Below are 27605 nucleotides of genomic sequence, written 5' to 3'. Positions count from 1 at the left end.
GTGTGTGTGTGTTTTTTTACTAGAGGGAGGGAGATTGAGTGTGAGGAAGGGATGGAGAGTTTGTGTGTCTATTTTAACTGAAGAGTAAAGAAGGTTTCATGCAGTGTTTTCTCCTTACTGACACAATGACATGCAGATCATTATGCATGTGTGTTCCTTCCCCCCATTCCTCCAGCCAAATCATAGGTAGTAGGCCTTTGCGAATATGAGGAAATCAGCCATGCTATGCAGTATTCTATTAAACACTAAACAGTGTGAAGTTAAATTCAATATGTGTTGCATTGAGTTAAAGTGTGAATTTCAGTGACAGGTTTTTGCGTAGCTAATGCGCAGGAGGTTTAGAAAACGGGGGACTGGGCGAACAGGACGCTAGTGACAACACTAGTAGCTACTAAAAGGTTTTTTTGTGTTAACTCACAACATCTCTCTCTCTTTCCCCCTCCCTCCTCCCCCTCTCTCTGTCCCTCTTCCCCAAGCAGGTGGTGTACTACCTGGTGAAGTGGTGCTCTCTGCCCTATGAAGACAGTACATGGGAACTGAAGGGGGATGTGGACCAGAGTAAAATAGAGGAGTTTGAGCTGCTGCAGGCAGCAAGGCCAGACTCCCGCAGGATGGTAAGCCCCCTTTATTCAACCTCCTTTCTCTTCTCTTCCTCTCTCTTCTTTTCTCATCTCTCTTCTCATCCTCTACCCCACAGGAGCGTCCCCCAGCCAGCCTGTGGAAGAAGAGGGATCAGTCGAGGGAGTACAGGAACAGTAACGTCCTCAGGGACTACCAGCTGGAGGGAGTCAACTGGCTCCTCTTCAACTGGTACAACAGGTCAGTAGGGCCCCCCTAAGGCTATACACACACACACACACACACACACACACACACACACACACACACACACACACACACACACACACACACACACACATACTGTACCTGTATGCATGTGCAAACAAGCAGACACACAGTGTTCTACTGCCCTGAACAGATTCTGACAGTCAGAATCACAGGGTTGTTCCAGACTTCAAATCCTAGGTTTCAGCTCTGTGGTTGTAGCATACTGCATCCAGCCAGAGAGACAAGGGCTGGACTGTCAGATTGCTAAGTAGTGCAGAAGAGAAGCCAGTGAAGCAGTGAGCTGACAGCATGTCTGTACCGAGACAGGGAGACACTTGCCCAGAACCTTCTGACTTCTAGCACGGTTTAGTATGCAAAACCTGTGAAGAATGTGGTTAATAGGCTTGGACGGTATGTCGTATATACCATATAGCGGGGTATTTTGAAATACCAACAGTATGATTTTAGTTTTGATTTGTTTTTTGGGGGTTTTGGGGCACCCTAAAGCTCAGAGGGGTGCCTGCTACGCCACTGCTTATAACTATCAGTTAACTATTGGTTACAGCAGAGACAATCAACCCCATTGAATGTTCTTTGTGCATAATAAAAAATAAATACATTTAAAAAAAAAAATATATATATATATATATATATATATATATATATACTGTAGGTAGCCTAGTGGTCAGAGTGTTGGGCCAGTAACCAAAAGGTTGCTAGATCAAACCCCTGAGTTGACACGGTAAACATCTGTCATTCTTCCCCTGAACAAGGCAGTTAACCCACTGTTCCTAGGCCTTCATTGTAAATAAGAATTTGTTCTTAACTGACTTGCCTAGTTAAATAAAGGTAAAATATATATATGTGCACGCACACTACATGGCCAAAATTATGTGGACACCCCTTCAAATTAGTGGATTTGGCTATTTCAGCCACACCTGTTGCTGACAGGTGTATAAAATTGAGCACACATTGGCAGTAGAATAGCCCGTACTGAAGAACTCAGTGACTTTCAGCGTGGTACAGTTGAAGTCGGAAATCAACATACTCTTAGGTTGGAGTCATTAAAACTCGTTTTTCAACCACTCCACACATTTCTTGTTAACAAACTACAGTTTTGGCAAGTCGGTTAGGACATCTACTTTGTGCATGACAACTAATTTTTCCAACAATTGTTTACAGACAGATTATTTCACTTATAATTCACTGTATCACAATTCCAGTGGGTCAGAAGTTTACATACACAAAGTTGACTGTGCCTTTAAACAGCTTGGAAAATTCCAGAAAATTATGTCATTGCTTTAGAAGCTTCTGATAGGCTAATTGACATAATTTGAGTCAATTGGAGGTGTACCTGTGGATGTATTTCAAGGCCTACCTTCAAACTCAGTGCCTCCTTGCTTGACATCATGGGTAAATCAAAATTCGGACAAAATTCAGACATTTCACATTCTTAAAATCAAGTGGTGATCCTAACTGACCTAAGAAAGGGAATTTTTAGTAGGATTAAATGTCAGGATTTGTGAAAAACTGAGTTGAAATGTATTTGGCTAAGGTATATGTAAACCTCCGACTTCAACTGTATGTGTATATATATATATATATATATATATATATATATATATATATATATATATATATATATATATATATATTTATTTTACATTTGGAAATAAATTGCACCCTTTTTGTGCCTGCCAGTAATACCACATACCCTGGTATGGTACAGGAACAGTATGAAAATACCATCCCTAGTGGTTAATAATAAAGAACACAATGGCATAAACATGCAGCACAGGAAAACAATGCACTCCGCCACATAGGCTATATGAAAAGATCGAAAGGTTGTCTGTCTGTCTTGCTTTTTACAGTATCTTTGAAAAGAGGATGCTTTTATTGACTTAAGGATTTTTTGGTTGTCTGTTTTGATTTGTGTCTTAGTCTTAAAAATGTTTTCCATGAGGACATTTTCATTCACTTATCTTGTTTGTTTTCGAGGCTTCGTCACTGCACAGAGGTACTGTAGATGTTAAATTATAAATGGTTTCCCTGTGTTGTGATCGTGCAGTGATTTGGCTGAGTTAACATTATTAACCTGTGTGCCTCTGAGGCTTGTGGATTGTTCACTGTTCTGCTATCAACATCCTCTTTCTTTACATTTTTATTTTACCTTTATTTAACTAGGCATGTCACTTAAGAACAAATTCTTATTTTCTATGATGGTCTAGGAACAGTGGGTTAACTGCCTTGTTCAGGGGCAAAACTAGAGATTTATACTTTGTCAGCTCGGGGATTTGATCTTGCAACCTAACAGTTACTAGTCCAGCACTATAACCACTAGGCTATGCTGCCGCTGGGGAAAGGGAAGAGGAGGAAGACAGAGAGAGAAAGATGGAGAGCGACAGAGGGAGATAGAGATATAGAGAGACCGATCAAGGGAGAGAGAAAGATGGAGAGACAGATCAAGGGAGAAAGCGAGTGAGTGTGGAACACATCCCAAATCATCTGTTTGTAGCCAGGCTGTAGTGTTGCTACTGGGACTGTGTTTCAGAGTGCTGTGAAGTTCTTAAAGGTCCAATGCAGCACTTTTTAAAAATCTCTTATCAAATTATTTCTCGGTAACAATCAAGTACCTTAAAACGGTCAGAAAGAAACAAAAATAGCTTCTTAGCAAAGAGCAATTTCTCAAGCAAGAATTTAGCTAGGACTGTCTGGGATGGGTCTGAGTGGGGAAATCTGAAAACAAACTATTATTGGCAGAAAGGTTTGGAACTCTCTTTGTTATTGGTCTATCAACTAATTTACTGTGATGTTACCAGGCAGGCCAAAACAACATCCCACCAAAACAGGCTGAAATTTCAGCTGGTACTTTCAATCAGTTCTTACACTAAAAGGGCATTATCATAATTTTCACCATTTCAGAGTAATTATTCCATCCTCATATTGTGGAAATATTTATAAAACATAGGAAATCCTGTTTTTGACTGCACTGAGCCTTTAATATGAAGGAAAACAGTATAGGAAGCAAGTGGGAGTATCTGCTCTTTGCAATTAATGTCAAGATTCACTATAACACCCCCACCCTCTGGACAACCAGATTAATGTTCTGCCTGAATACTAGAGGAAGGATTCTGTTCAGCCCAGTCTCATCACTTAGTATCAATATCAGACAGGACCACAACTACTCTATACATTTTTTGGGACTTTAATGTCTCTCTCTCTCTCTCTTTCTTCCTCCAACCCCCCTCTCGCTTCCTCTCACTCCTTTCTTACTCCCTCCCTGCCCCCCACCCCTCTCTCTCCCTCTCTTCCTCCCTGACAGACGGAACTGTATCCTGGCAGATGAGATGGGTCTGGGGAAGACCATCCAGTCCATCACGTTTCTGGAGGAGATCTGGCGTGTGGGCATCAGGGGCCCCTTCCTCATCATCGCCCCCCTCTCCACCATCGCCAACTGGGAGAGGGAGTTCAGAACGTGGACCCACCTCAACGTTATTGTCTACCACGGCTCCATGGTCAGCAGGCAGATGCTGCAGCAGTACGAGATGTACTCCAGAGACACACAGGTAAACAACAACATAAATAAACAACACAGGCTAGCCGTACGAGATGTGCAGTCAGGGACCCACATCAGGGACCCACAGATGAACAACAATGTCAACAACAGGTTGGTCCTTGACGTTTCAAAAGTTGATCTCTGATGAGGGGAGGTGGTGGTTGTCAAAAACAACAGCAAAAGGGCTTTGAAACCCGCTGGCAGCCAGCATCTCATAATGGGGACTAAGAACAGGAGATAATGTGATGCACATCATTAGCTGTGGAAGATGCAGTGAATCTCAGGTGTCTCTATGTTCCATTCAAGTAATGACAGTATTTGTTCTATTGTGTATCAGGGAATAGTGACATGAAATCAGAGATACTCAGTCGGACAATGAGATTTGTCCAAGGAGAGCTTGCAGGCCACATAATGAGAGAGAGATACTGAGATTGAGTAGCATGACTGTCATGTTCCAGCATGCCTAGTCACCTTACCCATATACATATCTACCCCTAATTATCCAGTATCCCTTCACATTGTAAATATGCTACTGGAACTGACCCTGTATATAGTATGCTTACTTACTTTATCCTGTTCTTCTTATTTCTTATCTTGTGTGTTTTTGTTCTACCTTGTTATTTTTATTATTACATTGTTATTGATTAAAGCCTTGTTGGGCCTTTCACTGTACTTGTGCATGTGACGTTAAAGCTTGAAACTTGAAAGCAGGACACAATTTAAAGGCATATGAGAAGGGTTTGAAGGGTGGCACATGTCAGGCGGTAGCCCTGCAGTTGTTGGCAGAGTAATGTGGAATGACAGACAGTGGGTAGGAGATCTTAGTATGCAAATATAACAGGGAGGAAGGGGAAAGAATGGAAGAGGGAGGAGTGGAAAGAGGAGCTGCCACCAGGCTGTCTCACTGTAAGACTGTGATACCACAGAGCTTATTCTTACAGCACGGCTCACCCCTTAACACACAGGGAATCACCTTAATACAGGGGCGGCAAGGTAGCCTAGTGGTTAGAGCGTTGGACTAGTAATCGGAAGGTTGCAAGTTCAAACCCCCGAGTTGACGCGGTACAAATTTGTTGTTCTTCCCCTGAACAGGCAGTTAACTCACTGTTCCTAGGCCGTCATTGAAAATAAGAATTTGTTCTTAACTGACTTGCCTAGTTAAATAAAGGTAAAAATTGAAACACGGTAGAGGAGCTGTTCAGGATCATGTTATCACAGGGAATCTCACTAGATATGAGAATGGTATATTTCTCAAGGACCATCTTTATATTGTCTTCTCAAATGATTGAAATCACTGACATTTCTTTACAAGGCATTATACACTCAACCATTGAGAATGAGAAGAGCTGAATGAATGGAAGAGTTGTATTGACTCCCTGTGCATTTCTCCCTGGTTTCCCTCCAGGGTCGTGTGGTGCGGGGAGCCTACAAGTTCCACGCCCTCATCACCACCTTTGAGATGATCCTGGGCGGCTGTCCAGAGCTCAACGCCATCGAGTGGCGCTGCGTCATCATCGACGAGGCCCATCGCCTCAAGAACAAGAACTGCAAGCTGCTAGAGGGCTTCAAGCTCATGAATCTGGTATGTCCAAGTCACTGAGCATAATGTAGGGCAGAACTGAGAACTGAGCAAAGGGCAGAAATGCAGCCATTACAGCTTGAATATTTGAGATCCTGGGCCTGGTGTGTCTCCAATCAGTATCTTGTTGGTGTGTGGAGAGAAGCAGTGAAACGTGCCCTAATGGTAACCATCACTGTACACCAATCTGGTTGGATCTTAAGATTGTTTGTGATTGAGGTCTCCCCTCTCTCTGTAGTTGTGTTCAGTGGAGGCACAGCTTGTTGGTTGGAGTTCCTATGCTGTGTGTCTTGTATTGTTTCTAACTCACATCTCTCTCTTCCCTCTCCTCTCTCTACAGGAACACAAAGCTCTCCTGACAGGGACCCCCCTCCAGAACACAGTAGAGGAGCTGTTCAGTCTGCTGCACTTCCTTGAGCCTCAAAGCTTCCCCTCAGAGAATACCTTCATGCTGGAGTTTGGAGACCTCAAGACTGAGGAGCAGGTGAGGCTGTGTGATTCTATCATGTGGTTGTTGGGTTCGTATCAAGTGTGTCGCTGTCAGTGTGAGTGTGTGAGTATTATGTTGTTGGGTTCCTATCAACAAAGTGTGTATGTGAGAAATACTGTGTGTTATAGTTTAGTCTCTGCCTGTTTGCCTGTGTGTGAGTGTGTCCTTTACCATCACTGATCATAATGAATATGATTATTAATACAGAAGCTAATTTGTTTTCATATGGTGTCAGGGGACATGAGTGTGTTTTCCCCACTCACCCCACCTGGTGTTTGAACAGTGTGTCAGTGTGTGGAGATAATGATCCTGTTGGTACAGATGGGACTCTGAAGGAGAATAGAGCTCTCGCACACGCAGACAGACAGACAGACAGACAGACAGACAGACAGACAGACAGACAGACAGACAGACAGACAGACACACAGTGCTGTTTTGGTAAGTTATGTTATGTTAAAGGCCCTGTAGCATTATGCTAATGTAATTACAGTTATTTAGAACCCCTATTATCAACCTCATGGACTTCATCAGTCTGTTAAGGGTGAAAAATCCAGCAGCGTTTCAGTTATTGACAAACTCAAACGGGTGTTCCTGGCATCTACTACCACACCCCGTTCAAAGGCACTTAAATATTTTGTCTTGCCCATTCACTCTCTGAATGGCACATTCACAATGTCTCAATTGTCTCAAGGATTAAAAATCCTTCTTTAACCTGTCTCCTCCCCTTCATCTACACTGATTGAAGTGTATTTAATAAGGGATCATAGGTTTCACCTGGTCAGTCTATGTCATAGAAAGCAGGTCTGGATGAAGGAGAGGAGACAGGTTAAATAAGGATTTCTAATGTGTTCCTAATGTTTTGTACACTCAGTGTATTGTACTGGTTTGACAATCATAGTACCACTGACCGGCCCATGGTCAACCCCTCTTAATCCTGCTAATCCTTCAGCACCTGTGGTTAAAATCATGTGTGTGTGGGTGGGTGTGTGGGTGCATGTGTGGGTGAGTGTGTGGGTGCGTGTGTGTGTGGGTGCGTGTATGTGTGGGTGCATGTGTGGGTGTGGGTGCGTGTGTGGGTGAGTGTGTGGGTGCGTGTGTGTGTGGGTGCATGTGTGGGTGCGTGTGTGTGGGTGAGTGTGTGGGTGAGTGTGTGGGTGCGTGTGTGGGTGCATGTGTGGGTGCGTGTGTGGGTGCGTGTGTGGGTGAGTGTGTGGGTGCGTGTGTGTGTGGGTGCATGTGTGGGTGCGTGTGTGGGTGCGTGTGTGGGTGCATGTGTGGGTGCGTGTGTGGGTGAGTGTGTGGGTGCGTGTGTGTGTGGGTGGGTGCATGTGTGGGTGCGTGAAAGAGTTTCCATTCCAGACTCTCCACATGTTAACCTGTACGTGTATCTTCCATCTCTCTGTATCCATCTCTCTGTGTCTGTGTGTATGTGTGCGTATGCATGTGTCCATATATGAACATGCATATATCTGTCTCTCTCAGGTCCAGAAGTTGCAGGCCATCCTGAAGCCCATGATGCTGCGTCGTCTCAAGGAGGACGTGGAGAAGAAGCTGGCTCCTAAGGAGGAAACCATCATTGAGGTGTGTGTGTGTGTGTGTGTGTGTGTGTGTGTGTGTGTGTGTGTGTGTGTGTGTTTGAGATTGAGTATTTGTGTTTTTTTTTATTTTATTTTTTTGCTGACTGATGTGGTTTCTGTGTATTGTCCTATATAATTGAATGTTTCTATATAATGTGGTCAGGTGGAGCTGACCAACATCCAGAAGAAGTACTACAGAGCCATCCTAGAGAAGAACTTCTCCTTCCTGTCTAAAGGAGTCGGCCAGGCCAACGTCCCCAACCTGGTCAACACCATGATGGAGCTGAGGAAGTGTTGCAACCACCCCTACCTCATTAAAGGTACAGTGATATTGCTACAATCTAGGTTGTGGAACGCTGTATGTAGCCTCTTGATATATGGAAGGACAGTGTATGCCGTGTGGGGAAGGCTGATTTGGGTAATTCCCGCCCATACCTTTAGTAAAGAGCTCTATAGCAGCCCCGGGGCACAATGAAAACCTCTGAGTCAGAGACGTCCTCATTCCTCACTATCTTTCCCTATGGCGCTGTCTGTTTCTCTCACCCACCCTCTCTCCTCCTCCCTCCATCTTTCTCCTAGCTGTGTCAGAACAGAGAAAGCAGGCCAGGAGGTTGAGGCTCTGGAACAGATAATGGACTAACTTCACATCTCCCTCCATCCCTCCGTTCATCCCACATCCAAAAGCTGCTGTGTTGGTCCATTGCTCTCCCTCTTCCCTGCCCTCCTTACCATAGCTGTAATATATTTATGTCACTGGTGTACTCTGGTTAATGCTCTCGTGCTCTGGTTAATCTGGTTAATCACAGTGCTCTCATACAAGGCCAGCCTAGTGAACTTTTGGCCTGTGGTTTGACAGATGCTTCTGTGTGTGTGTGTGTGTGTGTGTGTGTGTGTGTGTGTGTGTGTGTGTGTGTGTGTGTGTGTGTGTGTGTGTGTGTGTGTGTGTGTGTGTGTGTGTGTGTGTGTGTGTGTGTGTGTGTGTGTGTGTCAGTCAGTTTTGGTGAGGGCTAGGACAACTAAAGGATCAGCTTTAGAGTTGATAAACTGCCAAACGGAAATATGAAAGGCTTTCTAATTAAGCAGTAAGTCACAAGGGGGTGTGGAATATGTGTTCCTGAGTGGCGCAGCGGTCTAAGACACTGTATCTCAATGCTAGAGGCATCACTACAGACACCCTGGTTCTGATACAGGCTGTATCACAACCGGACATGATTGGGAGTCCCATAGGGCAGAACACAATTGGTCCAGCGTCATCCGGGTTTGACCAGTGTAGGCCATCATTGTAAGTAAGAATTTGTTCTTAACTGACTAGCCTAGTTAAATAAAGGTTAAATAAAAATAAAAAACACTGGTAACCAGTTTATAATAGCAATAAGGCACCTCAGGGGTTTGTGGTATACGGCCAATATACCACGGCTAAGGTCGTTCCTAAGAACAGACTTTAGCCGTGGTATATTGGCCATGTACCACAAACCCGAGGTGCCCTATTGCGACTGTGAACTGGTTACCAACGTAATTCAAACAGTAAAAAAAAAACATACCGTGTTATAAGGTCTGATATACCACGGATGTCTGCCAATCAGCATTCAGGGCTGGAAGTACCCAGTTTATAATATCCACTCGTTTGTAGTATGTCAAATCAAAAAAATTGATTGTTAGACTTGATAAGCATTATAGAAGTCCTAACTCTCATATTGTCTTTGACCTGCATACAGATTAGTGTAATTATGGGACCTTTCTTCATCAAATCACGTTATTTGTCACGTGCACCGAATACAACAGGTGTAGACAGCCTTACAGTGAAATGCTTACTTACAGGCGCTAAACAATAGTGCAAAAAAGGTATTAGGTGAACAATAGGTAAGTATAGAAATAAAAACAACAGTAAAAAGACAGTGATGGCGGGTGGTGGTTGGCGGGACACAATTCAGATAGCCCGATTAGCCAATGTGCGGGAGCACTGGTTGGTCTGGCCAATTGAGGTAGTATGTACATGAATGTATAGTTAAAGTGACTATGCATATATGATAAACAGAGAGTAGCAGCAGCGTAAAAGAGGGGTTGGGGGGGGACACACAGTGCAAATAGTCTGGGTCGCCATTTGATTACCTGTTCAGGAGTCGTCTTATGGTTTGGGGTTAAAAACTGTCCTAGACTTTGCACTCTGGTACCGCTTGCAATGCAGTAGTAGAGAACAGTCTATGACTGGGGTGGCTGGGGTCTTTGACAATTTTTAGGGCCTTTCTCTGACACCGTCTGGTGTAGAGGTCCTGAATGGCAGGCAGCTTAGCCCCAGTGATGTACTGGGCCGTACGCACTACCCTCTGTAGCGACTTGCGGTCGGAGGCCGAGCAATTGCCGTACCAGGCAGTGATGCAACCAGTCAGGATGCTCTCGATGTTGCAGCTGTCTAAATATTTTTAGTTTCCTGAGGGGGAATAGGCTTTGTCGTGCCCTCTTCACGACTGTTTTGGTGTGTTTGGACCATTCTAGTTTGTTGGTGATGTGGACACCAAGGAACTTGAAGCTCTCAACCTGCTCCACTACAGCCCCGTCGATGAGAATGTGGATGTGCTTGGTCCTCCTTTTCCTGTAGTCCACAATCATCTCCTTAGTCTTGTGTCGTGACATTGTATTAGTTAATGTGACGACTGTTTATCGAATTATTAAAAGTTTCTAAATGCGTGATTAACTGAATCAAGCAATTATTAACTCATTAACCTGGGGCACCATGGGAAAACTAGTTTTTATTGAGTTTCTATTTCCCAAATTAACTCAAAGAATATCAGAATATGGATTTTACAACAGCCGCTAATTAACCAGTTACCTCTACAATCTGGTTCTGAACGTCGTATAGCCTGTGAATCTGCACGGACCCGGGTCTCACCAATGAGTTCCTACCACACCAATCTTAGTTGAGTATTTATTTACTAAAAAGCTAAAATTATGATAAAAGATATACATATACAAAACACATTATAGGCTATTGATTAGAACTTAGTATAACGGGCCAACACACTATAGCGCGTATTACCCAAAATGGGGATTTCAAAGAGAGAGAAAAAGAGAAAGTACACGAGAAATATACATTTGGGTGAATTTGTCAGCTATGCTTATTCTAACCCTAGCCTTTCCCCAAACTGCCGCTCTTATGGGTCAGAATATAATGATGTAATTACGTGGGGAAGTTATCTGTGGATCCTCCGCGTGGACCTTTCAGATTGCTCGATGATGCACTTCTCCTGCGCGCCTTTCTGGTCGTCCTCACGATGTCAGTGTCCTTTTGGCTTAGGAGTCTGTTCCCTCACCCTTGCTCTGGAAGGGGTCTTCTGAGGACAGACAGCTCTGTAGCTCAGAGCTCACAGCATAGGAATGAAACCTTTTAGATACCACGATTCGCTGGGATTGGATGCTAAGGGGGTCCGACTTGAATTCACCCGCTGAGACACAGCTACTCATCCGTAGCTTGGGTAGAAAAATATTTATTTGTCTTCAAACTTGGGTTCTGGGTTCGTTGACTTTTTAGACCTTGGCTGCAGCTTGGGTCACGTAGTCTTCTCTGGAAATTCTTTACTCACAGGTTTTATACCCTTGGGTCAGAATTGTGCGTAACCGCCTTTAGGGCAATTCTCTGGGCGTACCAAGTTAATTAAGAGGGCAAGGTCTAGATTTTACTCAAATCCAATTTTAGACAACTAACTTCACATTTCATCTTCCCCAAAACATTCTCTTTGATTTTGATATTTTCCATACAACGTACAATGTATAAACATCAAACATATACTAGGAAAACTCTTCACGTTACAATGTTTTCGTAATAACGTAATCTATTAACCATTAATAACAAAACAAAAATTACATACATTTTCATATTCCATCTATCGTCATGACCATCTATCGGCTGACGGAAACCATTGGGGGTTTCTGGGGTAATGGTGTTGATGTGAGCCATTACCAGCCTTTCAAAGCACTTCATGGCTACGGACATGAGTGCTACGGGTCTTTCTTAATTTAGGCAGGTTGCCTTCATGTTCTTGGGCACAGGGACTATGGTGGTCTGCTTGAAACATGTTGGTATTACAGACTCAATCAGGGACATGTTGAAAATGTCAGTGAAGACACCTGCCAGTTGGTCAGCACATGTCCGGAGCACACGTCCTGGTAATCCGCCTGGCCCCACAGCCTTGTGTATGTTGACCTTTTTAAAGGTCTTACTCACGTCGGCTACAGAGAGCGTGATCACGCAGTCGTCCGGAACAGCTGATGCTCTCATGCATGCCTCAGTGTTGCTTGCCTCGAAGCGAGCATAGAAGTGATTTAGCTCGTCTGGTAGGCTCGTGTCACTGGACAGCTCGCGGCTGTGCTTCCCTTTGTAGTCTGTAATAGTTTGCAAGCCCTGCCACAGCTCTACCCTTTAGCTCAGTGCGAATGTTGCCTGTAATCCATGGCTTCTGGTCGGGGTGTGTACGTACAGTCACTGTGGGGACGACATCCTCAATGTACTTATTGATAAAGCCAGTGACTGATGTGGTGTTCTCCTCAATGCCATCGGAAGAATCGCTGAACATGTTCCAGTCTGTGATAGCAAAACAGTCCTGTAGCTTAGCATCTGCTTCATCTGACCATTTCTTTATAGACCGAGTCACTGGTGTTTCCTGCTTTAATTTTTGCTTGTAAGCAGGAATCAGGAGGATAGAGTTGTGGTCGGATTTACCAAATGGAGGGCGAGGGAGAGCTTTGTACGCATCTCTGTGTGTGGAGTACAGGTGATCTAGAATTTTTTCCCCTCTGGTTGCACATTTAACATTTTGATATAAATTAGCTAGAACTGATTTAAGTTTCCCTGCTTTAAAGTCTCTGGCCACTAGGAGGACTCACTCTGGGTGAGTGGTTTCCTGTTTGCTTATTTCCTTATACAGCTGACTGAGTGCGGTCTTAGTGCCAGCATCTGTCTGTGGTGGTAAATAAACAGCCACGAAAAGTATAGCTGAAAACTCTCTAGGCAAGTAGTGTGGTCTGCAATTTATCACAATATACTCTACTTCAGGCAAGCAAAATCTAGAGACTTCCTTAGATTGCGCCCTGCTTATTGAAGAAAAATCTTTGTCTAATCCGAGGTGAGTGATCGCTGTCCTGATATCCAGAAGCTCTTTTTTGCCGTAAGATACGGTTGCAGAAACATTACGTACAAAATAAGTTGCAAATAACGCAAAAAACCACATAGCACAATTGGTTGGGCACCTGTAAAACTGCTGCCATTTCTTCCGGCACCATTTTATATAAATGATGGTTTGTGAGTTCGAGGCAGTGAGCTGTGTGTGTGAACTATCTCCTTGGTCATTCAGTTGCTTGGTCATTATCTTTCTAACCAGTGACCAGAGAGAGAGTTCCTTGTACCGCCACCTCACTCAGGTCCACACTCTTTTTTCCAGTACCATATTGTACAAAATCTATTCCATGATGGAGTTGCTATTCCTGTCTGTCTTAAAGTAGGTACTGTATATGAACTGCATACAGATTAGGTCAAAATGGTAGCATGGTACCAGATTAAGTTTCATCCAGTCTTTTCCCAATAGAAGCCAAACTCTAGTGGCAACAGCATTAGACGGGGGCCCGCCCTGCTTGTACAATTGTAGCAGAAACACTGATACCATCACTGACTTTATTTGTCTTTCCATTTCTCCCAGGTGCTGAGGAGAAGATCTTGGAGGACTTCCGAGAGGTGTACAGCCCTGTTGCCTTTGATTTCCACCTGCAGGCCATGGTGCAGTCGGCTGGTAAACTGGTCCTCATAGACAAGCTGCTGCCCAAGATGAAGGCCGGGGGACACAAGGTCCTCATCTTCTCCCAGATGGTCCGATGTCTGGATATCCTGGAGGACTACCTCATCCAGAGAAGGTACTGCTGCCTGCCTCTCTTCTCGCCTTGTATTACTATGCTCCCAAGTACTCCACTCCAATAGAAGCCTGGAAATCAAGGTTCTCTCTCCTCAGATATTTCATATCTTTCAGCTAGGCTGATGTGGAAAAAGACAGGAATCATGCTTGAGAGGGTAATAATAGACTTTGTCATTTCCATTTTTCAGCTCCATTTTCAAAGTGAAGTATTTATGGTTTATTATCTGGTGTTAGCTAGCTAGCAGTGTGCAGTGCAACAAAAGCTGAATCACTCCAGTACTTTCCCTTATTAAATTGAATGTAGTTGAAGAGAAATGTTGAATATCTAAGCATTAGCCTCTCTCTTCAGTGTCTGAGAAAGAGCCTTTTAAAGCCCCCAGTGCTCATCACTCCATAATGCTACCCAGAGCAGGGAGATGATAAAGACTGTGTAACAGAAGCAGAAGAATGTACCAAGACCCTTTCATTCAAGGTCTTAATCTCCTGGTTTAATGATCTTCCTGTTTGCACGCTAAATGAAAAGGACATTATCCCAGCAGCCCGTCTAAGCTGAGGAAAGCAGGCAACTGGCCTGGTCTGTGTGGTCTCTCTATCTCTTTTTCCCTCCCTCTGGATATTTCTGTCCTCTCTCTTCTTCTCCCTCTTGTTATCCTCTCTTGTCTCTCACTATCCCTTGCCTGGCCCTGTGTTCTTTTCCCCTCCATGCTTCTTTCTGGCACTCAAATTTCGAACCAAATCAGTGTAAACACACAAGGCGAGGCGCTCCGCTCAGTGGCTAGGCTAGGCTTAGCCGGGGTTCAGCGGCAGGTCACAGACTCCCTCGGGGCACTCCCACGGCAGACAGAGGGAGAGAGGAGTCTGGGCCGGTGGAGGGAAGTGGGTCACTGTAGAGGTGAGGTGTGTAAGGTGAAGAAGATGAGGGGTAGGATGTGGGGTAAGGCAGAGGCGAGGCCAGGGCTCCTGGGAAAGAGGCTGCCCGAGAGAGGGGGAGGAAGGATGAAAGGAGGAAGAGAGAGCAGAATAGAGAGAGGGGAAAAGAGAGACAGGAATGGAGGAAAGAAGGAGACAACTAGAATGTTGTTTGAAAGTGGATGACAAAAACAAATTCCTGGAAATATTGTGTGGCAATTGGAGGCCTCTTAGTGTGTGATGGTTGGTGTTGTATCAGCTACTGTAAAGCTCAGTGTCGTACTGTATGTAAATGTTGCCCTTCATCATACTTGGATGTGACGCAAGAACATGTGTAATTATGTGTACTAGAAGATCCTACTCCAACCCTGCATGGTCCTGTGTTCCTCAGGTACCTGTATGAGCGTATCGATGGCAGAGTGAGAGGTAACCTGCGTCAGGCAGCTATAGACCGTTTCAGCAAACCAGACTCGGACCGCTTTGTGTTCCTGCTGTGTACCCGGGCTGGAGGTCTGGGCATCAACTTGACTGCTGCTGACACCTGTATTATCTTTGACTCAGACTGGAACCCACAGAACGACCTGCAGGTAAAGACACACACAGACATTTAAAGTGACTTCAGCCTCCACTGTAATACAATTAGCAACGAAGGTGTGGTCACTTTCTATTTCAATTCAGTCAATTCAGGAAGTCCTTGAATTGAGAAGTGTCTTTTATATCCTATTATAATAGTTTAACTTTTTCATTGACACAGCTTGGATAGTAAAATGTATGTATGCATGACTAAGTCGCTTTGGATAAAAGCGTCTGCTAAATGGCATATATTATATTATTATAGCAGCGCAACGATCTTGATCCTGAAGTTATTTTTATTGGACAAATATAAAATGTATTGGGCTGGTCATAACCAAGTTATTTTCTATTGCCAGGCCCAGGCTCGCTGCCATAGGATTGGTCAGAACAAGGCAGTGAAGGTGTACCGTCTGATCACCAGGAACTCTTACGAGCGGGAGATGTTTGACCGGGCCAGCCTCAAACTGGGCCTGGACAAGGCTGTGCTGCAGAGCATGAGTGGCAGGGAGAACAGCTTGCCAGGAGGAGGGGTGAGTCTGCTGTGTCCGTCACACACACACACACACACTCTGCAGCACCTGTATCAGTCCGGTGGAAGCTCTATGCATTCGGAAAGTATTCAGACCCCTTGACTTTTTCCACAATTTGTTACGTTACAGCCTTATTCTAAAATGGATTAAATATGTTTTTTCTTCTCAGCAATCTACACACAATAACCCATAATGACAAAGCAAAAACAGGTTTTCAGAGCTTTTTGCTCATTTTGTACAAATAAAAAACTGAAATACCTTATTTACTTAAGTATCCAGACCCTTTGCTATGAGTCTCGAAATTGAGCTCAGGTGCATCCTGTTTCCATTGATCATCTTTGAGATGTCTCTATAACTTGATGGGAGTCCACCTGTGGTAAATTCAATTGATTGGACATGATTTGGAAAAAACACACCTCTATATAATGTCCACAGTTGACAGTGCATGTCAGAGCAAAAACCAAGCCAAAATGTCGAAGGAATTGTAAGGAGTGCTCCGAGACAGGATTGTGTCGAGGCACAGATCTGGGGAAGGGTACCAAAAAATGTATGCTGCATTGAAGGACCGCAAGAACACAGTGTCCTCCATCATTCTTAAATGGAAGACGTTTGGAACCACTAAGACTCTTCCTAGAACTGGCTACCCGGCCAAACTGAGCAATCGGGGAAGAAGGGTCTTGGGCAGGGAGGTGACCAAGAACCCGATGGTCACTCTGACAGAGCTCTAGAGTTCCTCAGTGGAGATGGGAGAACCTTCCCATCTCTGCAGCACTCCACCAATCTGGCCTTCATGGTAGAGTGGCCTGACGGAAGCCATTCTTCAGTAAAAGGCACATGACAGCCTGCTTGGAGTTTGCCCAAAGGCACCTGAAGACTCTCAGGCCATGAGAAACAATATTCTCTGGTCTGATGAAACCAAGATTAAACTCTTTGGTCTGAATGCCAAGCGTCACATCTGGAGGAAACCTGGCACCATCCCTACGGAGAAGCATGGTGGTGACAGCATCATGCTGTGGGGATGTTTTTCAGTGGCAGGGACTGGGATACTAGTCAGGGTCATGGCAAAGATGAATGGAGCAAAGTACAGAGATCCTCAAGTAAAACCTGCATCCAGAGCGCTCAGGACCTCAGACTGGGGCAAAGGTTCACCTCCCAACAGGACAACAACCCTAAGCACACAGCCAAGACAACACAGGAGTGGCTTCGGGACAAGTCTCTGAATGTCCTTGAGTGGCCCAGCCAGTGCCTGGACTTAAACCTGATCGAACATCTCTGGAGAGACCTGAAAATAGCTGTGCAGCAACGCTCCCCATCCAACCTGACAGCGCTTGAGAGGAGTTGCAGAGGAGAATCGGAGAAACTCCCCAAATACAACCTTGTAGCGTCATACCCAATAAGACAAAGTACTGAGTAAAGGGTCTGAATACTTATGTAAATGTGATATTTCAATATATATATTTTTTTATATATATTTGCAAAAAACGTTCTTTGCAAAAACGTTCTTTGCGTTGTTTTTGTGTCATTATGGGGTATTGTGTGTAGATGATATTATCCATTTTAGAATAAGGCTGTAATGTAACAAAATGTGTAAAAAGTCTAGGGGTCGGAATATGTTCCGAAGGCACAAAATGTTAAGTCCATTCTACAAAATGAGAGTGTAGAAAGTGGACTAGTCAATATAATAAACACAGCTTTGAGATATCCTCTTAGTGCATCATCAGTGTGTAGGAGGAGCTTAGCTGTTTCTCTCTCTGGATTAGCTGGACTATCAGGAAGAAAGTGTGGAGCAGACATTATCATACATTATCATGCATACTAACACACCATGGGTCAGCTGGGGGTTGCTGCTACTCTTAAAGATTTAAAAAGGTCTGGCATGTGATCCAGTTCAGCTTCAGTTCAACTAACTGTCTCGCTCCTCTGCGTTTCTCACACTAGAGTGTCTGTCTGTTTTTGTGTGGTGTTAATGCGTAGGGATGTGTTATGCACATGTTTGTGTGTACAATGATTTAATGTGTAAATAGTCCAGTCTGTGATCTACTGTAGTCCATCGTCAGTTCCCCTAACACCCTCTCTGTTTCTCCTTCTCCCCCTCCCCTCTCTCCAGCCGACCCAGCAGCAGCTGTCTAAGAAGGAGATCGAGGACCTGCTGAGGAAAGGGGCTTATGGAGCTCTGATGGACGATGAGGATGAGGGGGCCAAGTTCTGTGAGGAGGACATCGACCAGATCCTTCAACGCAGGACCAAGACCATCACCATCGAGTCTGAGGGACGGGGATCTACATTTGCCAAGGTACCAGTGACTGAAAGAGCACCACACAGTGGTCATTGTTTGAATGTTGCTATCCTTTTCCTTTCTACATGACTAGCAGTAGTAACCAGTGTCTCCTGTCTACTCTCATGTCACTCTTCATCACAGACTCTCAGCTCTGTTAGGAGACTCAGACTTCTTTAATGTTCTTCTTTAAGGTTTAATGTGAAATATAATGTATTCTTCTCTCAGGCCAGTTTTGTGGCATCCGGAAACCGCACAGACATTTCTCTGGACGACCCCAACTTCTGGGACAAGTGGGCCAAGAAGGCTGAGATTGACATGGACACTGCCAATGGCAGAGTAAGTAATGCTTTAATTTAAACACTGAACCTGCTCTTTCTGGCCGTGATGAGATATGTTATATAGGAGATAAGATCAATGCCATGTGTGAATTTGCTACAATAGTATCTGAGTATCTGTGTGTGTTCCTCTCCTATTCCACAACAGAACAGCCTGGTAATTGACACTCCGAGGGTGAGGAAGCAGACCCGACCCTTCAGTGCCACTAAGGATGAGCTGGCAGAGCTGTCAGAGGGGGAGAGTGACAACGAGGACAAGCCCAAGCTCCGCCGGCCCCACGACCGCCTCAACAGCTACGGCAGGACAGAGTGCTTCAGAGTGGAGAAGAACCTACTAGTATACGGGTCAGTGACAGTGACTGGACCACTTGTGTTCTCCTGTGCTCTCCTGTGTTGTCCATCTATATTGTACAGTATTGTGTCTGTACTGAGACTCCTGTGTTGTCCATCTATATTGTAAAGTGTTGTGTCTGTACTGAAGCTCTCCTGTGTTGTCCAGCTGTGTTGTGTCTGTACTGAGGTTCTCCTGTGTTGTCCATCTGTATTGTGTGTGTGCTAGAGGTCGACCGATTATGATTTTTCAACGCCGATACCGATTATTGGAGGACCCAAAAAGTAGATACCGATTAATCGGCCAATTTAAATAAATACAAATATTTGTAATAATGACAATTACAACAATACTGAATTAACACTTATTTTAACTTAATATAATACATCAATAAAATCAATTTAGCCTCAAGTAGATAATGAAACGTGTTCAATTTGGTTTAAATAATGCAAAAACAGAGTGTTGGAGAAGAACGTAAAAGTGCAATATGTGCTATGTAAGAAAGCTAACGTTTCAGTTCCTTGCACAGAACATAATAACATATGAAAGCTGGTGGTTCCTTTTAACATGAGTTTTCAATATTCCCAGGTAAGAAGTTTTAGGTTGTAGTTATTATAGGACTATTTCCCTCTATACCAATTGTATTTCATTAACCTTTGACTATTGGATGTTCTTATAGGCACTTTAGTATTGCCAGTGTAACAGTATAGCTTCCGTCCCTCTCCTCGCTCTTCCCTGGGCTCGAACCAGCAACACAACAACAACAGCCACCACATCGAAGCAGAGTTACCCATGCAGAGCAAGGGAAACAACCACCCCAAGGCTCAGAGCAAGTGAAGTTTAAAACGCTATTAGCGCGCGCTAACTAGCCAGCCATTTCACTTCGGTCACACCAGCCTCATCTCGGGAGTTGATAGGTTTGATGTCATAAACAGCGCAATGCTTGACGCACAACGAAGGGCTGCTGGAAAAACGCATGAAAGTGCTGTTTGAATGAATGTTTACGCGCCTGCTTCTGCCTACCACCGCTCAGTCAGATACTTAGATGCTTGTATGCTCAGTCAGATTATATGCAACACAGGACACGCTAGATAATATCTAGTAATATCATCAAGCATGTGTAGTTAACTAGTGATTATGATTGATTGTTTTTTATAAGATTTTTAAGTTTTATGCTAGCTAGCAACTTACCTTGGCTTACTGCATTTGCGTAACAGGCAGTCTCCTTGTGGAGTGCAACGAGAGAGAGGCAGAGGTTGTAAGATCGTATCCCCCGAGCTGACAAGGTGAAAATCTGACTTTCTGCCCCTGAACAAGGCAGTTAACTCACCGTTCCTAGGCCATCATTGAAAATAAGAATGTGTTCTTAACTGACTTGCCTAGTTAAATAAAGATTAAATAAAGGTGTAAAAAAATAAATAAAAAATAAAGAAATAAAAAATCGGCAAATCGGCGCCCAAAAATACCGATTTCCGATTGTTATGAAAACTTGAAATAGGCCCTAATTATAGTGTTGTCCATCAATATTGTATGGTGTTGTGTCTGTACTGAGGCTCTCCTGTGTTGTCCATCTATATTGTACAGTATTTGTCTCCAGTATTGACTCGCTCCTCTCCTGTGTTGTCCAGGTGGGGTCGTTGGAAGGATATCCTGCTCCATGGTCGTTTTAAGAAGCAGCTGACAGAGCGTGATGTAGAGTCTATCTGCAGAGCCCTTCTGGCCTACTGTCTGGTTCACTACCGCGGTGACGACAAGATCAAGAGCTTCATGTGGGACCTGATCGCCCCCTCCGAGGACGGACAGACCAAGGAACTACAGAACCACCTGGGTACGTTACAACCTCACAATGACCAAAGCCCAGGGGTCCAACCACAGATTAGAATCTGGTTCCTCTCAAGGAATTCTTCCTTTAAAGGGCATTTCCCCTTACCACTGTGCTATTGGTTTACTGTTAATGTTTTTAATGTGGGTTTATAAACCGGTGTCCATAACCACAAATTGTATCTGTGTTACTCCCTCAGGTCTGTCGACCCCAGTCCCCAGAGGCAGGAAGGGGAAGAAGATGAAGACTCAATCCAGCACATTTGACATCCAGAAGGCTGAGTGGATCAGGAAGCACAACCCAGAACACATGCTGCAGGACGAGGGATACAAGAAGCACCTCAAACACCACTGCAACAAGTAAGAAGCTACTCTTGGTACTATAGGCCTATAGTATTAAATATATTCAGTACACTTTTAAAAACAATGTTTATGGTATTGTTGTCTAATAATTACATGGGAACAAACGACTTGTCTTTGTAAATGTGTCTTAGCTTGGTTTTTATTGATGTTGGAAATAAACATAGGTTCTTGTCTCTGTCGTATATAGAGTTGAGGTAAAATGTATGAAATGTCTCATATTTTGTATTTCCCTCAGTTTGCTTCAGTGTATTGACGCTAGCCTGTGTGAAAACATAATTATGTTTTTGTCAATAGCAGAGTTTTGACTCCTGCACATCAACACCACTGTCTGTAATTAAGACAAATTGAAGCAGCCATCTTCTCCATCTGTGGCTTTCCTCTATTAATGACCTTGAATCAGATTATAGATTACACTGCTGAATGATACTCATCTGAATGGGATTTTAACACAAACTAATAGCTGTCATTGATCTTTTATTGACAGATAGAAAAAACAGATTACACTACAGCCAGGGATTTATTATATTTTATATAAAGCTACATAGATGATGGGGAGAAGAAAACAACTCTTACATCCAATGAAATGTTTTGAAATATGAACCTATAAGTTAGCAGATAATGGTTGTTGAGATATAAAACTTATCCAACTAGATGATGGTTGTTGAGATATAAAACTTATCCAAATAGATAATGGTTGTTGAGATATAAAACCTAGCCAAATAGATGATGGTTGTTGAGATATAAAACTTATCCAACTAGATGATGGTTGTTGAGATATAAAACTTATCCAAATAGATGATGGTTGTTGAGATATAAAACTTATCCAAATAGATGATGGTTGTTGAGATATAAAACTTATCCAACTAGATGATGGTTGTTGAGATATAAAACCTAGCCAAATAGATGATGGTTGTTGAGATATAAAACTTATCCAAATAGATGATGGTTGTTGAGATATAAAACTTATCCAAATAGATGATGGTTGTTGAGATATAAAACTTATCCAACTAGATGATGGTTGTTGAGATATAAAACTTATCCAAATAGATGATGGTTGTTGAGATATAAAACCTAGCCAAATAGATGATGGTTGTTGAGATATAAAACCTAGCCAAATAGATGATGGTTGTTGAGATATAAAACTTATCCAACTAGATGATGGTTGTTGAGATATAAAACTTATCCAACTAGATGATGGTTGTTGAGATATAAAACTTATCCAAATAGATGATGGTTGTTGAGATATAAAACCTAGCCAAATAGATGATGGTTCTTGAGATATAAAACCTAGCCAAATAGATGATGGTTGTTGAGATATAAAACTTATCCAAATAGATGATGGTTGTTGAGATATAAAACTTATCCAACTAGATGATGGTTGTTGAGATATAAAACCTAGCCAAATAGATGATGGTTGTTGAGATATAAAACTTATCCAACTAGATGATGGTTGTTGAGATATAAAACTTATCCAAATAGATGATGGTTGTTGAGATATAAAACCTAGCCAAATAGATGATGGTTGTTGAGATATAAAACTTATCCAAATAGATGATGGTTGTTGAGATATAAAACTTATCCAACTAGATGATGGTTGTTGAGATATAAAACTTATCCAAATAGATGATGGTTGTTGAGATATAAAACTTATCCAAATAGATGATGGTTGTTGAGATATAAAACTTATCCAACTAGATGATGGTTGTTGAGATATAAAACTTATCCAACTAGATGATGGTTGTTGAGATATAAAACCTAGCCAAATAGATGATGGTTGTTGAGATATAAAACTTATCCAAATAGATGATGGTTGTTGAGATATAAAACTTATCCAACTAGATTATGGTTGTTGAGATATAAAACTTATCCAAATAGATGATGGTTGTTGAGATATAAAACTTATTAAAATAGATGATGGTTGTTGAGATATAAAACTTATCCAAATAGATGATGGTTGTTGAGATAAACTTATCCAAATAGATGATGGTTGTTGAGATATAAAACCTAGCCAAATAGATGATGGTTGTTGAGATATAAAACTTATCCAAATAGATGATGGTTGTTGAGATATAAAACTTATTAAAATAGATGATGGTTGTTGAGATATAAAACTTATCCAACTAGATGATGGTTGTTGAGATATAAAACTTATCCAACTAGATGATGGTTGTTGAGATATAAAACTTATCCAACTAGATGATGGTTGTTGAGATATAAAACCTAGCCAAATAGATGATGGTTGTTGAGATATAAAACTTATTAAAATAGATGATGGTTGTTGAGATATAAAACTTATTAAAATAGATGATGGTTGTTGAGATATAAAACTTATCCAACTAGATGATGGTTGTTGAGATATAAAACTTATCCAACTAGATGATGGTTGTTGAGATATAAAACCTAGCCAAATAGATGATGGTTGTTGAGATATAAAACTTATCCAACTAGATGATGGTTGTTGAGATTTAAAACTTATCCAACTAGATGATGGTTGTTGAGATATAAAACCTAGCCAAATAGATGATGGTTGTTGAGATATAAAACTTATCCAACTAGATGATGGTTGTTGAGATATAAAACTTATCCAAATAGATGATGGTTGTTGAGATATAAAACCTAGCCAAATAGATGATGGTTGTTGAGATATAAAACTTATCCAAATAGATGATGGTTGTTGAGATATAAAACTTATCCAAATAGATGATGGTTGTTGAGATATAAAACCTAGCCAAATAGATGATGGTTGTTGAGATATAAAACTTATCCAACTAGATGATGGTTGTTGACATATAAAACTTATCCAAATAGATGATGGTTGTTGAGATATAAAACTTATCCAACTAGATGATGGTTGTTGAGATATAAAACTTATTAAAATAGATGATGGTTGTTGAGATATGAAACCTAGCCAAATAGATGATGGTTGTTGAGATATAAAACTTATCCAACTAGGTGATGGTTGTTGAGATATAAAACTTATCCAACTAGATGATGGTTGTTGAGATATAAAACCTATCCAAATAGATGATGGTTGTTGAGATATAAAACTTATCCAAATAGATGATGGTTGTTGAGATATAAAACTTATTAAAATAGATGATGGTTGTTGAGATATAAAACCTAGCCAAATAGATGATGGTTGTTGAGATATAAAACTTATCCAAATAGATGATGGTTGTTGAGATATAAAACTTATTAAAATAGATGATGGTTGTTGAGATATAAAACTTATCCAAATAGATGATGGTTGTTGAGATATAAAACCTAGCCAAATAGATGATGGTTGTTGAGATATAAAACCTAGCCAAATAGATGATGGTTGTTGAGATATAAAACTTATCCAAATAGATGATGGTTGTTGAGATATAAAACTTATCCAACTAGATGATGGTTGTTGAGATATAAAACTTATCCAACTAGATGATGGTTGTTGAGATATAAAACTTATTAAAATAGATGATGGTTGTTGAGATATAAAACTTATCCAAATAGATGATGGTTGTTGAGATATAAAACCTAGCCAAATAGATGATGGTTGTTGAGATATAAAACCTAGCCAAATAGATGATGGTTGTTGAGATATAAAACCTAGCCAAATAGATGATGGTTGTTGAGATATAAAACTTATCCAAATAGATGATGGTTGTTGAGATATAAAACTTATCCAACTAGATGATGGTTGTTGAGATATAAAACTTATCCAACTAGATGATGGTTGTTGAGATATAAAACTTATCCAACTAGATGATGGTTGTTGAGATATAAAACTTATCCAACTAGATGATGGTTGTTGAGATATAAAACTTATCCAACTAGATGATGGTTGTTGAGATATAAAACTTATCCAACTAGATGATGGTTGTTGAGATATAAAACCTAGCCAAATAGATGATGGTTGTTGAGATATAAAACCTAGCCAAATAGATGATGGTTGTTGAGATATAAAACCTAGCCAAATAGATGATGGTTCTTGAGATATAAAACCTAGCCAAATAGATGATGGTTGTTGAGATATAAAACTTATCCAAATAGATGATGGTTGTTGAGATATAAAACTTATCCAACTAGATGATGGTTGTTGAGATATAAAACCTAGCCAAATAGATGATGGTTGTTGAGATATAAAACTTATCCAACTAGATGATGGTTGTTGAGATATAAAACTTATCCAAATAGATGATGGTTGTTGAGATATAAAACCTAGCCAAATAGATGATGGTTGTTGAGATATAAAACTTATCCAAATAGATGATGGTTGTTGAGATATAAAACTTATCCAACTAGATGATGGTTGTTGAGATATAAAACTTATCCAAATAGATGATGGTTGTTGAGATATAAAACTTATCCAAATAGATGATGGTTGTTGAGATATAAAACTTATCCAACTAGATGATGGTTGTTGAGATATAAAACTTATCCAAATAGATGATGGTTGTTGAGATATAAAACTTATCCAAATAGATGATGGTTGTTGAGATATAAAACTTATCCAACTAGATGATGGTTGTTGAGATATAAAACCTAGCCAAATAGATGATGGTTGTTGAGATATAAAACTTATCCAAATAGATGATGGTTGTTGAGATATAAAACTTATCCAACTAGATTATGGTTGTTGAGATATAAAACTTATCCAAATAGATGATGGTTGTTGAGATATAAAACTTATCCAAATAGATGATGGTTGTTGAGATATAAAACTTATCCAACTAGATGATGGTTGTTGAGATATAAAACCTAGCCAAATAGATGATGGTTGTTGAGATATAAAACTTATCCAAATAGATGATGGTTGTTGAGATATAAAACTTATCCAACTAGATTATGGTTGTTGAGATATAAAACTTATCCAACTAGATGATGGTTGTTGAGATATAAAACCTAGCCAAATAGATGATGGTTGTTGAGATATAAAACTTATCCAAATAGATGATGGTTGTTGAGATATAAAACTTATCCAACTAGATTATGGTTGTTGAGATATAAAACTTATCCAAATAGATGATGGTTGTTGAGATATAAAACTTATTAAAATAGATGATGGTTGTTGAGATATAAAACTTATCCAAATAGATGATGGTTGTTGAGATAAACTTATCCAAATAGATGATGGTTGTTGAGATATAAAACCTAGCCAAATAGATGATGGTTGTTGAGATATAAAACTTATCCAAATAGATGATGGTTGTTGAGATATAAAACTTATTAAAATAGATGATGGTTGTTGAGATATAAAACTTATCCAACTAGATGATGGTTGTTGAGATATAAAACTTATCCAACTAGATGATGGTTGTTGAGATATAAAACTTATCCAACTAGATGATGGTTGTTGAGATATAAAACCTAGCCAAATAGATGATGGTTGTTGAGATATAAAACTTATTAAAATAGATGATGGTTGTTGAGATATAAAACTTATTAAAATAGATGATGGTTGTTGAGATATAAAACTTATCCAACTAGATGATGGTTGTTGAGATATAAAACTTATCCAACTAGATGATGGTTGTTGAGATATAAAACCTAGCCAAATAGATGATGGTTGTTGAGATATAAAACTTATCCAACTAGATGATGGTTGTTGAGATTTAAAACTTATCCAACTAGATGATGGTTGTTGAGATATAAAACCTAGCCAAATAGATGATGGTTGTTGAGATATAAAACTTATCCAACTAGATGATGGTTGTTGAGATATAAAACTTATCCAAATAGATGATGGTTGTTGAGATATAAAACCTAGCCAAATAGATGATGGTTGTTGAGATATAAAACTTATCCAAATAGATGATGGTTGTTGAGATATAAAACTTATCCAAATAGATGATGGTTGTTGAGATATAAAACCTAGCCAAATAGATGATGGTTGTTGAGATATAAAACTTATCCAACTAGATGATGGTTGTTGACATATAAAACTTATCCAAATAGATGATGGTTGTTGAGATATAAAACTTATCCAACTAGATGATGGTTGTTGAGATATAAAACTTATTAAAATAGATGATGGTTGTTGAGATATGAAACCTAGCCAAATAGATGATGGTTGTTGAGATATAAAACTTATCCAACTAGGTGATGGTTGTTGAGATATAAAACTTATCCAACTAGATGATGGTTGTTGAGATATAAAACCTATCCAAATAGATGATGGTTGTTGAGATATAAAACTTATCCAAATAGATGATGGTTGTTGAGATATAAAACTTATTAAAATAGATGATGGTTGTTGAGATATAAAACCTAGCCAAATAGATGATGGTTGTTGAGATATAAAACTTATCCAAATAGATGATGGTTGTTGAGATATAAAACTTATTAAAATAGATGATGGTTGTTGAGATATAAAACTTATCCAAATAGATGATGGTTGTTGAGATATAAAACCTAGCCAAATAGATGATGGTTGTTGAGATATAAAACCTAGCCAAATAGATGATGGTTGTTGAGATATAAAACTTATCCAAATAGATGATGGTTGTTGAGATATAAAACTTATCCAACTAGATGATGGTTGTTGAGATATAAAACT

At 40.9% G+C, this 27605-nt stretch overlaps 1 protein-coding gene across 19 annotated transcripts in view; it reads left to right on the top strand.

Moving 5' to 3' along the window:
* Window positions 1-27605, top strand: part of LOC110506740 (ATP-dependent chromatin remodeler CHD9) — a 131503-nt gene that overhangs the window by 86572 nt on the left and 17326 nt on the right. For 11 of the 19 annotated variants that reach the window (XM_090222619.1, XM_090222617.1, XM_090222614.1 and 8 more), the window contains 15 exons: window positions 480-614; window positions 698-819; window positions 4151-4394; window positions 5790-5966; window positions 6304-6447; window positions 7936-8034; window positions 8194-8350; window positions 13718-13928; window positions 15228-15423; window positions 15766-15939; window positions 18047-18232; window positions 18443-18553; window positions 18701-18897; window positions 20512-20711; window positions 20905-21064. In XM_090222619.1, coding sequence (XP_090078745.1) covers window positions 480-614; window positions 698-819; window positions 4151-4394; window positions 5790-5966; window positions 6304-6447; window positions 7936-8034; window positions 8194-8350; window positions 13718-13928; window positions 15228-15423; window positions 15766-15939; window positions 18047-18232; window positions 18443-18553; window positions 18701-18897; window positions 20512-20711; window positions 20905-21064 — 2513 coding nt within the window. Of the gene's footprint in view, window positions 1-476; window positions 615-697; window positions 820-4150; window positions 4395-5789; window positions 5967-6303; window positions 6448-7935; window positions 8035-8193; window positions 8351-13717; window positions 13929-15227; window positions 15424-15765; window positions 15940-18046; window positions 18233-18442; window positions 18554-18700; window positions 18898-20511; window positions 20712-20904; window positions 21065-27605 lie in introns of all 19 variants that reach the window. The other 8 variants (XM_090222618.1, XM_090222616.1, XM_090222612.1 and 5 more) reach the window with 1 other exon arrangement.

This window comes from Oncorhynchus mykiss, chromosome 26, assembly GCF_057628025.1.
Source record: "Oncorhynchus mykiss isolate SJ-2025 chromosome 26, ASM5762802v1, whole genome shotgun sequence".
NCBI classification, from domain to species: domain Eukaryota; kingdom Metazoa; phylum Chordata; class Actinopteri; order Salmoniformes; family Salmonidae; genus Oncorhynchus; species Oncorhynchus mykiss.
The sequence above is the reverse complement of the archived record's forward strand: the minus strand, read 5'-3'. Positions and strand labels throughout refer to the sequence as shown.